Genomic DNA, 12,231 nt, shown 5'->3' with positions numbered 1-12,231 from the left:
CCTCGCATTCGCTTTCGACAACAGATCTTCGCCTTCTTCATTCAGGGAGATTTAGGGATGAACGTTTCAACCCTTATTTGTAAACGTCTAAAACTTCCTGTAGTTATCAGAAGCACTACTGCCGACAGAAACCGCCCGGTTGTTTACATCTGATGAACCTGAAAGCTGATTTACACTTGCTTGTGTTAAAACGAGGGAATCTATTTGATGAGAACTACTAAACTAACTGTGATGGAGTTTACTATTTCGGTAATTGTTGTGACTAAGATGATTTAAAAGTTTCTTCGTGGTGTTCTGCTCACGATGCGTGACAGAGCTGTCGATGGTGTTTTTCACTTAGCGATTTAACTTTACATAAGACTCGGCAAACTCTGATTGTTTTTCACAAGTGCCCGTCAAGGTTACCGCTTGGTAAGTCAAAAACAACTTCTATATAAATTTTATTAAGGAAAAATCTCGTTGAAATGTTATCATGTCACTGACAGCTTTTCGATGTGAGTTTTTGAATTGAAATATTTTATCTGTTTGCTTCTTAGACGTATTCTAGTTTGTTTACCTTGTCCTTTCCAGCACAATCTCGTGGCTAGTTCGCTCTTCGACCAAACTTTTAGCTACTCGGAATTAAATTTACTTTCTCTCACTGTTTTTGATCGGCTTTCATCTTTTTAGTGCGCTCGAATTTTCAGAGCCGCCGTGGTGCTTGTTTGACATTTTGTGCTCAGGCTTTTCCTAATTTGCATAATCCGCAATCGGCCCGTTGGCATTACTTAGCTCCAGGAGCCATAATCGGGGGCGGAGACCGTAAGCGCGCGCAAATTTCTAGTATTGGGGCTGTCCCTATGATATGGGACAATAATTATATTTTTAGAACAAATTGCGCCATCCCATGCGGCACACGCACGTACATGCTGCGAGGATTTTTGCGGATGTCGCGCGGGGGAATGGCGTCCGAAATTTTTCATGTTTTTGGCCCGCAACTCATCGCGTTTACGTCTGCTGGAATTTTGCTCGTCGTAAGTTGCTCCAGGTTGAGTGAAGTAAGACAGTTTCGAATTTAGGTATGTTCCGCTTTAAGCTTAGATATATATCGCTGACCAAGTTGTGTTCCGACGGATGCTTCTTTTACATGAGCTGTACATTACTCCACTTTAAATTTCACATATGTTGAAGATTAACAGCTTTTCCATTACACAGCAAAAAACTAGCTGGATATATTTAGATATAGCAGAGCTTCAGGACTTCATAGTTTCCTAGCTCCTCTTGCCACACGCTTGCGAGGAATTTGCCAGTCTATCGCGACTGAAAAGTAAAACAAGATAATTGCTAGTTTCGTCAGTTTGAGTTTCGCCTGAATTGTAAGCAACACTTGATGTTTCATCAAGGCCCGATAACTTTACGTCCGTAGGTACTGCTCAGTTTTATTCGTGTAAAAATCCAGTAAATTCTCTGTTGTCGATGAATGAGAGCGCCCGCCGATGCGTGTTTTGTACAGTCAGTAAACATGACAAATTGTACTTCCGCCGCACTTTCGTGTGAAAGCGTACATCGAACTCAAACAATAACTCTATAGTTTTTAAATATGTTTAAGATTAATAAATGTTTGAGACCATATTAAAAGCTAAGCTGAAAATATGTGAATAAAGCAGAAATAATCAGCAAAGTTACGATGACGCTTTCTTTAATCAACTTCGAATAACGATTTCGATTTTGTTGATCGAGTTATCGAAACTCCTTGTCTGTTTTCATTTTGGCAGTGTAAAACTTCACTATGCTTATGTTGAAGAAACACACATGATCGGTTAGTAGCCTTTTGTGCGTTCGTGAAATTTGTTGCAGCATCTCAGCACAAAAGATAACGAAAGAAATCTTTGTCAAGATTTGTTGACAATTGAAAACACCGACTCGGACTTGAAAGTGCACGAGCTGCACTATGCAAATGAGCTAGTTGTACGCGTCAGTTGTTCCTTTCAACAACTTCTGCAAACTCACCAAACAAGCAGAAACAATAAGCAACCATCAAAACAGGTTTTGGTTATGATTAACCACTGTCGATACCAGAGTAGAGAGTTTTCTTGCTATATTCTTAAGTCAGAGCAAACGCAAAAACATACGCGTAAGCTTACAACTAGCGCGAGCATATCTTATTATTCATTCTCAGCGGGAGATTGAAGTCTTGTTTTCGACCCTGAAAAACCCACCTTTTCCGTTAGCTCAGAGCATAAAACTACATATAAGCGCGCTGGTTCGTATTCCCTGCCTTATTCCCTGCCATCGCTGTGAAAAATACGCAAGATAATCTCTCAAGGTCTCTCAACTCTCACCATTTGATCACGCAACGTGACAACATCCACGCGAGAGCCCCCGACATGTGCGTGGATCCGCGCGGATATATGACGTCAGGATGGCGCAATTTGTTCTAAAAATAGAAAAATTGTCCCATATCATAGGTGCGCGCGGATCCCAAGACTTACGGTCTCCGTCCCCGATTATGGCTCTTGTTAGCTCTTATTAACCGAGTAGAAGGTCTGTATGAAAGAATCTTGACCGAGGTCGTGAGTACAGACCTCACTGCGTTCGGTCTGTACACACGACCGAGGTCAAGATTCTCCCATACAGACCGACTTAGCTTGGTTAATAAAATGTTTATTATATGGCAAAGAAGGAAACTTTAATTCGTTTAATGTAACTGGTTTGCTGACATTTTGCTTGCAAACGGAGATGAGCTTAACTTAAACCTGCCGAAATTTGCTCGTCCTCTTTACTTTTTTTTTGTCATCAGGCTTTTTGACACTTCCATAAATGACTGAGAAGAAAATAAAAGAAAACGGTGAACATTTTTGTATTTGAGTTTGCTACTTTTTCAACGCAAAATGAAACCGGTCTAGATGCCGGTCTAGATGGGAAAGTCTAGACCGCGGTCAATATCGATTTCAGCCAATCAAATTCGTGAATTCAGTAGTTCCCAGTCCTTGTGAGACACAGCCATATAATAAGGCTGCATAATGACCGCTCCGATCTTGCTCTTAGTCAATCAGAGCGCGCGTTATATTGGCAACAAGCCAAAGCCATATAATGAGTTTTCACAAGAGATTATCAAGGTAAGAGAGTGAATCCCCCATATAGGTCCTCTAACTAAGGTAATCCCTCTCAAGTTATTTTTAGACATTGTACCCAGTTCTTCCGCGGATATTACTCGCGCGTTGCGTGAATGTTTTCGTGGAGGATCTGTTTATGTTTCGTTTCGTTTCGTTTCAAAGCAAAGGGAAACCTCCAACGCTGTGGGGATGTCTTTTTGATATTTTGATTACAAGCAAAGGAGCTTCGGCTCTCGGTATGTTTTAATACATTTCGAAACTTTAATAGGAGTTTAAATAAGAGAGAAATGAGTAGACAAACTAGTGCAAGGCAAACAAACGCCCAAACACAAGCTTGGCAACCGAACATACAAATGGTCGAAAGAGCAGGAAGACGCTCGCTGCCCAAGTAGCGAAAGCAGTTTAAGCAGAAACGGCAACAATGCCAAAAGCAACATCGATCAAAAAACAACTTAATATTTAACCTAGGAATCTCGCGAGAATTAAGATTCATTCAGTTTGTCTATACTGTCAGAAATATCCCAAACAGAATACGTATGACAGTGTCAAAATTTGAAAACGAAATTTTAAAAATTGACCGTCGTATAGTTCACGTTCTCTCGAATATGCAGAATGTGGCTATTTCACGTCACGTTGTTGTTTTGTGATCTTTTGTAAACAACGGCAAAGAAATGAACAAAGAATTATAACGCACACTTACACAGCCATTTTACTCGTTGCCGTTGCCGTTAGTTTGCTTAATTAAACTCCCTAAAACCGAATAACCAGACAAATAATGAACAGCCAAACGAGCACAAAACAAACGAAAGCCCGGCCGAACAAAAAGACGGCTCAGAGTGCAGAAAACATCTCTGCTCTGAAACGAAATCAAAGCATATAAAATGACGTTCTCGCTGTTTCGTCTCAGGTAGTTTCGAGGAAATCGCTTCGGCTGCCCACGCATCGCGCGAGTAGTATCCTCGCAAGAACTGGGTACCATTTCTGAAAATAACTTACGAGGGATTACCTTAATTAGAGGACCTATATGGGTGATTCACTCTCTTACCTTGATAATCTCTTGGTTTTCATAATGTGCAAACCGTACAGCTTGATATTTAGAGGCCGAGGTTACAGCAATTTCTTGAATTAACTTCCGAGACTAACAATTGCCGGCTACTGTTAATAAATCCACTTAAAATTGGACCGCTTGATATAGCTTTCAAAGTATCTGTGAGAGGTAATATTTTACTTACCACTCCATCCAGATATATGTTCGCTTCCATTATCAACCAATTATCTCCCTTGTTTCCGGACGTAGAAAGAACTTTGGTATTTCCACTGTAGACATTAAGAGTTCCAGCCGACGCCCCATACATGTGATAGTAAAATGATAGACACGATTGATTTCCATTATTTGGAACAGTAACCACAAGTTTTGCAATTTCGCCAGGCTTTCTCGGGGAGGACGCCTCGATGAACATATATTTTCCTGTAGAAATAGGTAATATTAACTACACAAAAAAAGATTTAAAATAAATGAATTGATTCATTGATTTATCAATTAAATAATTCGTAGAGCTTTAATACTTTATCACTAAAGCTAAAACCACAAATTTAGGCTTGGTTCAGTTCACCAAATGCCGAGAAATTAGCAACTACATGTAAGTGCAACGTGTCCATATATATTCTGGAATTAGGTGCTCAATAATGCTCTGTAATGAAACAACTCACTCATATAGTTTGAATGTCAAAACCATGAATCTAGTGTACCTTAGACGTACTTAATTAGGATTAGGTGTATTTTGTTCTTCTTCTTTTTTTTAAGCAAATTTGTAATACTGGTAGCATTGTAATTTTTCGCTTGTAACTGCAACTACAAATAAAACGAATAAAGTAGAAAAACACAAAACAAAAACAAAAACAAAAACAAAAAACATGAATCTGAAACTCGGCGGACATTATCCCTGTATAAAATATAACTATGAATCTACACTTGTTGTTGTTTTTTTTGTTTTGTTTTTTTCCCCACCGGATTATTTAAGTAGTTCTAGGTTTAAACCTTAGCTTTAGCATCACGTTTCTAGCTTTTATTACTTCACTATTTTAGACATTTAATGTATATTCTAGACTTTTAGTTTTTAGAGGACCCTCCTGAAAACCACCTTTGGGTGATTGGAGGCCTCCTCTTAAAATATTGTTTTATTATTTATTATTATTACTTTTACACTTCATAGTAAAAGGATCAATAAATATATCTCCACATTCGTAGAACGTCACGATACGTCAGTGGGAAAACATTTTACACTGTTTAGGAAAATCAAACAAAGAAACCAATCTAACCTGAACCCCCTTGACCGTGGGCTGGACCTGTAGAAGAGGAAGGCGTCGAACCATAGGCCAACGTCCAATTAAAATCATCTACAGACGATTGATTCCATCCAGAACACAAACCGTGGTCAAAATCACACCAGACTGAAACGAGTACATGAATTTTTATCATATGAGTTGTCTGATAACCGATACACGGTCGTGTTTAAGGGTCAACAAATTGTAATCAGTAAAAATTCTGGAATCTGAAAGCCAAGGCAGGAATACTATATACCAACCTGAATATGCAACATCAACTAAACAGGTTTGCTGCACCTCTGATGGATGTGGGTAATCGGTTACTCTGTTCAATATTTCCTAAATGCTCTTTAACTTGAAATGCAACGCAATAAAAGCTGCTACGCACTACAGGGACTACGCACTTAAGGGACTATTAAAGCACAGATTTAGCAATAATATTTAATTGTTACTTTGGAGTATCGATATATCTATCTTGATAAAATAATAATCATCAATGAGGTTGAGCATGATCACGAGTGCCAGATGACTTGCAAAGGAGGAATTTGAATAAATGCAAATCGAAGATCTTTGGGGGATTTCTAATCTAATTCTGTTTATATGACATGGATGCTTTAATTTCAGCAAATATTTTACATGTCTATTATTCAATATTACGCTTACCTATTGCAGAAGATGACTGATTCTGTGATGATGACTGGTTTTGTGGTGATGCAGTAGGTGTAACGATCGTGTAAATATTTGTTGATAGCCACGATCTCAAGGCTCGAACGTCGGCGAATACATCATAGTAGTAGGGCAGGGCGCATCCAAATGACCAGCTCAGGACCCCCTCGAGATACCATGTACCATCAAATTCGCACACCAAGGGTGCACCATTATCACCAAAACACGCACCTATACCTCCATCATCTAAACCAGCACAGAGCATGGAAACGTCGATAAGGCCAGGATAGGAATTCTCGCAACGTTGTTTTGAAACTAGTGGCAAAGACACTTGCATCAATGTATTTGGTGGGTCGCCCTCAGGGTCTAACATTCCCCAACCAGTTGTCCAGCACCTTGTGTTAAGGTTGTCAAAGGGAAGCTGATGGTTGGTATCTGGCAAACAAACAAGACCAACTCCTTCTCCAAGAACAGCAGGACTTGCGAGATTAATTAAGGCGATATCATTGCTTCCAAATAGGGGAAATGCGTAATTCTCGTGAATGATGATTTGTGCCACTGTGATGTCTTGCTCCGTTCCAACGCTGCCAGCTGTTATGTAATGGGCTCCCAATCTGTAAAAAGGCCATGAAAAAGTATTGGAAGAGTTTTCATACTCCGGCAGCTTGAAGTTGGTTTGTCTTTGAAGGCTTGATATCATAATGAGAAATGTCGATAAGATATTTCATAAATTTAAAGCCATCAGATTTTGACACACGATTTGTATCATATTTTTCTTTACTTTCCTTCTCGTCCTATTGTCCCGGATTCATCTCTGTCATCATAATTTTTATAATCTGATCGTCATAATTGATGCTTATTTCTCCTACTTTTAGCGTTATAAAGCTTTCTCGGCGTTTTGAAAACTAAACTGAATTACAATCATTAGCTACCTTATCTTAATACTTGATGATATTAGTCCAGCCACGCAATGAGCCGCTGTTACCACCCAGTAAGTATCCACTAATGAACCGCCACAAAAATAATATCCATACTCGTCTGTTACCATCGCCTGCCATGGCCAGCTGTTTACAGGTGCAACTGTACCACCCACAATTCGACTCGTGCTTGGTCGGGAGCCACAAGTTACTGAACCCAAAGAACAAAAATACCCGTAACTATCCGCAACAAAAACATATATAAAAGTAGTGAATGCTATTTATTGATTGTACATGTAGTTGCTTTATTTTTCTCCTTTTAAAGAACTCTCTGATCGATAAAGTGAGGATTATTCAAAACACCTTGCGTGGTCTTTAATGAAGACAAACGCACAGAGGTCAATGGTTTTATTGTCTCCTACCTTTGGTAGTAGTGATAGTAGTTTCCAAGCTCTTGTATGGTTGTCCAATGCTATCAACGCCAAAAACACCCACGCGGTACTTTGTAGAAGGGTTCAGTCCTTCAATAACTGTGCTTGTAGTGTTTCCGGGAACAGTTTCTACGGCCAATATAGTGCCTTGGATACTTTTTACTTCAACTAAGTAAAACTTTGCAGACTGGTTAACGACTGTATGAAGCTCCGTCCAATTAAGGTTAAAACTTGTGAATGCGAGGTTAAAGATTGTTACATTCCATCCAGAAACCATCACAGCTAGGTAAATAAACAGGAATAGCGATTCAAAACAATAAGCAACGAGTAGTAGTAGTAGTAGTAGTAGTAGTAGTAGCGGTAGCAGCAGCAGCAGCAGTAGCAGTAGCAGTAGCAGCAGCAGTATTAGCAGTATTAGCAGTAGCAGTAGCAGCATTGGTAAGAGCAGCAGCAGCTCTAGTAGTAGTATTAGTAGTAGTAATAGAGTAGTAGTAGTAGTAGTAGCAGCAGCAGTAACAGTAGCAGTAGCAGTAGCAGTAGCAGTAACAGTAGCAGTAGCAGTAGCAGTATTAGCAGTAGCAGTAGCAGCATCAGTAAGAGCAGCAGCAGCAGCTGTAGTATTAGTAGTAGAGTAGTAGTAGTAGTAGTAGTAGCAGTAGCAGCAGCAGTAGCAGCAGCAGTAGCAGTAGCAGTAGCAGTAGCAGTAGCAGTAGCAGTAGCAGCAGCAGTAGCAGCAGCAGTAGCAGCAGCAGTAGCAATAGCAGTAACAGTACCAGTAGCATTAGTAGTAGCGGTGGCAGTAGCGGTAGTAGTAGTAGTAGTAGTAGTAGCAGTAGCAGTAGCAGTAGCAGTAGCAGTAGCAGTAGCAGTAGCAGTAGCAGTAGCAGTAGCAGTAGCAGTAGCAGTAGCAGTAGTAGTAGTAGTAGTAGTAGTAGTAGTAGTAACAGCAGCAGCAGCAGCAGCAGAGGTCGTAGTAGTATTAGCAACTTGTAGAAAAATTGACAGAAGAAAGGAGACAGGAAAAAGGAGCAAAATCAGCTGTAAGACTAGAAGCAGAAATAACATCACTAGTAGCAGCAGCATCATCGAAAATGTTTTAGCATTTCCACGAACATACCTGACGCGAGACCCTTTTTCAAAATGGCGTACTTCATTTTGAGGCTGTTGCCATAACCTTCTGTAAAAACTTGAATGGAGATGTTATTTGAAAGACCAAAAGGAACATCCGCTAGAATTTCTGGAGCAAAGGGCACACAACCAAGGTGGTAGAGAACCTCACTTCCGTAGCCATTGACGATCTTGACAAATTCACTGAATTATTAGACAAAAAAAGAAAAACTAGTATTCGATAAAGCTGAAAATGTTGAATATCATTCTTTAGTTGTTCTTGAATTTAATGCTTTTTGTTTACCATGCTAAGATTATGGAATCAATAGGCAAATATTTGTTTACAATATTTGACTCATCAACATTAGCGCTCTAATCTCTTATCTGCTGCTGATACTGCTACTAATCTCTAATTGGTTGTTCGAGAGCCGGTTACATGTGACTCTAGCCCAGGATTAAACTTTAACCGAAGTATTAATTTTTCTTGGATATAAATGCTTTTCACTGCTTATGTGTTTGACAAGTTCGAGATTATTTTAATTCAACACTAAAGGACAAAGAATTTGAACAGAAAACCTCACCGAAGAGTTACAAAACTCAAAAAAAAAATTCTTGCTAATCCTGGGTTTGCTTAATCGGGTTTTAAACAATCCAGCCCTGAAATTCAAGCCCAATGTATTGTATCTTCTGTGTGACGCAGTTTTACAGTAAAAAATATTAAAGAATGCACTGACCTATTTTACGCTTTCGCCACCGGGAAAAATTTACCAGGTTTTGAAAGCCAGCCAGTTTCTTCCAATGAACTTAATTATCACCAGTATATTAATTACTTAGTTTCACCAGCTTCTAAAAATTCACAAGCTTTTTTAAATATTTGGAGTTAACTCGTATTAAGCATGATGGCTTATTTATGAAAAATGTGTATGTTAAGGAGAAAATGTAAACAGCTACAATAGCAGAGGTCTCCTCATAAATACCGTAAATCCTTGAATTAGCGCCCCCCCCCCCCTCTCGAATAAGCGCCCCCTTCCAATAAGCGCTCCTCCTATCGGCCGAAATTTAAAATAAGCGCCCCCGTCGAATAAGCACCCTCCTCCCCTCCCCCATTTTGTGGACGAGTAATGAGACAACAAAGGTTGCATAGTTTTCGTCATGTAGTATTAGATTTGTACATTGTTTCAGTTTGTGAACACGTGCAGTGAACACGTTGAACACGTTAAGTACTAACGGTGCCGCGATTTAAACTTTAGGATCAGCTTTTTATGTCAACAAACAGCTTTTGTTGCTGTTTACGCGCAGATGAGATAGTAAAAGAATGATGATGTCAAGCTACGATTTGGGAAAAATTAAATAAGGGCCCCACCCCAAGTAAGTGCCCCCCTCGAATAACCGCTCCCCCCGTCTTATCCTAATTTTGAAATAAGCGTCCCGGGCACTAATTCGAAGATTTACGGTATTATACTGCTGTACCAATGTTAACTCAGACATGGAAGTGCATGCAACTCTGCATGTGATAGTCGTGATTAAAAGCTCAAACGCAGATTTCTCTCGATTTTCCGTCGTATATGACCCAGGCTTTTTTTGAGGGATTTTACGGTTACTAAAGGTAGTGTAGTATCCCATTCAAATTGGTAAAATTGCTACCAGCTATACAATACCTCAAAATACTTGTCTAGGACTTGTTTCTCTACCAGCCAGTACAGAAGCATCATTTTTCACAGGGTTACATACATGTATGTTGCCTTTGAGCTACGAATTTGCTTTCTTTTACAACTGTTTTAAGGAACGTTGGTAAAATTTCCGACGAGCAACTGCGTCCCTTTTACACAGAAGATACCATTCCCTTACTTTACCTGCAGTGGTAAAGATTTAATTCCTGAACGGCGATGAAAGCGACGGGTTCACTGATACCAGCACTGTGCACCTTCCAGTTACATCGAACATCATGGCTGCTTGTAGTAGTGAACTCTATTTGACCAAAGGTCTCATTTAAAGTTGTTGAACAGCCTTGAAGAAGAGAGACAAAATTTAACCCATGAATGCCATAAAAATTGTAAGGGTATTGTGAAAGTTACTTGATGCATGAATGACAGTAGGTGTTGAACAATTTAACAAGAACCGAGGAAAGATGCACTACATCATCGCCTTTGGCAACGTAACATCATAAGAGAACACAACAAACCATGAGATAACTCAGTTCTGGGCGAATCGAGAAATGTTTCTTGTATCTCTTTTGCAATGCACAGGTAGTAGAACTCATGCTGTCACGTGTGCTGCATCCTAAATTTGTTGATAGTGTCACGCGAGTAATTGACAAATAAAACCATCCTTCGACACATACCTGTGATAGCATATTCATGGGCCGACCGTGGGCCTTCTCCCTTGGACGTGAAAGCGGCTACTGCGACGAGGTACTCGTGTGCGTGCTTAAGTCCTGTCAAGGTGACTTGCGTAGAGTAAGGGCTGCTTGTGTTGACGCTTTGGTTTGTTGACCAAACAATGTTGAAATCTCGGTAGTAGATTCTGTACCCTAAGAGTTTACCAGTGGCGTACTGCTGCGAAAGTGGGTTCCACTCCACTAGAAGGTCGGATGTGAACTCAAAGCTTGTCACTCGAAGGCCGTTTGGCCCTCTACTCGGAACTGAAAAACAATGCACATGGAAAGGCTATTTTCTTAGACTGTTACTTTGATGTTTAGTCAAGAAAAGCTACTTAGTGTCAGATAGCAGTTAGCGGCGTGACTCACCCCCTTCATCGGTCATGACTACAACGTCTGCACTTTTAAACGGCATTCCATCGCCATCCACAGCTACACCACTTACGTTGTATTCCGTGTATCCATCAAGGTCGGTTATCACCGATGCTGTTATATTTTCAGCCAGTATTTCGCCAATTGGCTCGCTGTTGCTGTTTATTTTTCTGACAAGAGCAACATAAAAACGAACTCCACCGTCGAGAAGACTGGTCGGGCTACTCCAGCTTATCCCGATACTTTTTTCTGTTTTGCTTACAAGAGTTACGTTCCAACCATCCAGAAGGGAAGCTGAAGTGGAAGTTATTATTAAAAGTTAGTTATATCACTCGAACAGCCATACAAACAAATAAACATAATCACTTGTCGCTTTTGGGAAATGATTAAAATCCACGAAATTAAAAAGTAAATTGATTTTTCCCATGATACTCATGATCAAGGAATATAGGTATCAGCATTTCCAGATTCCATTTTGATCTGCCAAAAGGAGACGTGGGAAACCATAGCTATTGTGACATGGAATGCCTGATTTTATAGCAAAATTAAGGCAAAGCTCGTGCACGCGATAGTAAACTTGTTTTCCCTACCTGATGCCAGCGGTTCCTTCAACATGCCGTAATCAATTTTGACATAGCTAGACGGGTCAACCAGAGAGACTTGTATGGTGATATTTTTGGATTCTTCAAAGGGAACTTGCTGCAAAATCTTGTTAGATGGCGTGGAAGAAATCTCGGTGCCATTTCCATCAAACATTTTGAGGTAGTCACTGAGAAAACATATTAGACAAGTTCCGATGTCGCTTACACATTCCATAAAATGCTTGGAGCCTCATTGTTATCTCGAGCTCCACTCGATGGAGCGAGGCCAAATTACCTGACTGTAGATGCATTCGAGTGATCTCCTACTTGCTGCTAAGATGAATAAGTTCCATTCGACAA

The 12,231-nt window shown here is 40.0% G+C and overlaps 1 protein-coding gene across 1 annotated transcript in view; it reads right to left on the bottom strand.

The window, feature by feature from the left end:
- LOC145495630 (MAM and LDL-receptor class A domain-containing protein 1-like) overlaps positions 1 to 12,231 on the bottom strand; it is a 35,869-nt gene that overhangs the window by 19,346 nt on the left and 4,292 nt on the right. Inside the window, exons 5-14 of the mRNA XM_081475289.1 lie at positions 11,881 to 12,059; positions 11,288 to 11,584; positions 10,883 to 11,182; positions 10,395 to 10,548; positions 8,552 to 8,745; positions 7,426 to 7,716; positions 7,019 to 7,214; positions 6,084 to 6,700; positions 5,415 to 5,597; positions 4,328 to 4,563 (exon numbers count right to left, since the gene is read on the bottom strand). Of these exons, the coding sequence (XP_081331415.1) occupies positions 4,328 to 4,563; positions 5,415 to 5,597; positions 6,084 to 6,700; positions 7,019 to 7,214; positions 7,426 to 7,716; positions 8,552 to 8,745; positions 10,395 to 10,548; positions 10,883 to 11,182; positions 11,288 to 11,584; positions 11,881 to 12,059 (2,647 nt within the window). The remainder of the gene's footprint in view (positions 1 to 4,327; positions 4,564 to 5,414; positions 5,598 to 6,083; positions 6,701 to 7,018; positions 7,215 to 7,425; positions 7,717 to 8,551; positions 8,746 to 10,394; positions 10,549 to 10,882; positions 11,183 to 11,287; positions 11,585 to 11,880; positions 12,060 to 12,231) is intronic.

This window comes from Orbicella franksi, chromosome 1, assembly GCF_964199315.1.
Source record: "Orbicella franksi chromosome 1, jaOrbFran1.1, whole genome shotgun sequence".
Taxonomy (NCBI): domain Eukaryota; kingdom Metazoa; phylum Cnidaria; class Anthozoa; order Scleractinia; family Merulinidae; genus Orbicella; species Orbicella franksi.
This window is presented reverse-complemented; position numbering and strand designations above follow the sequence as displayed.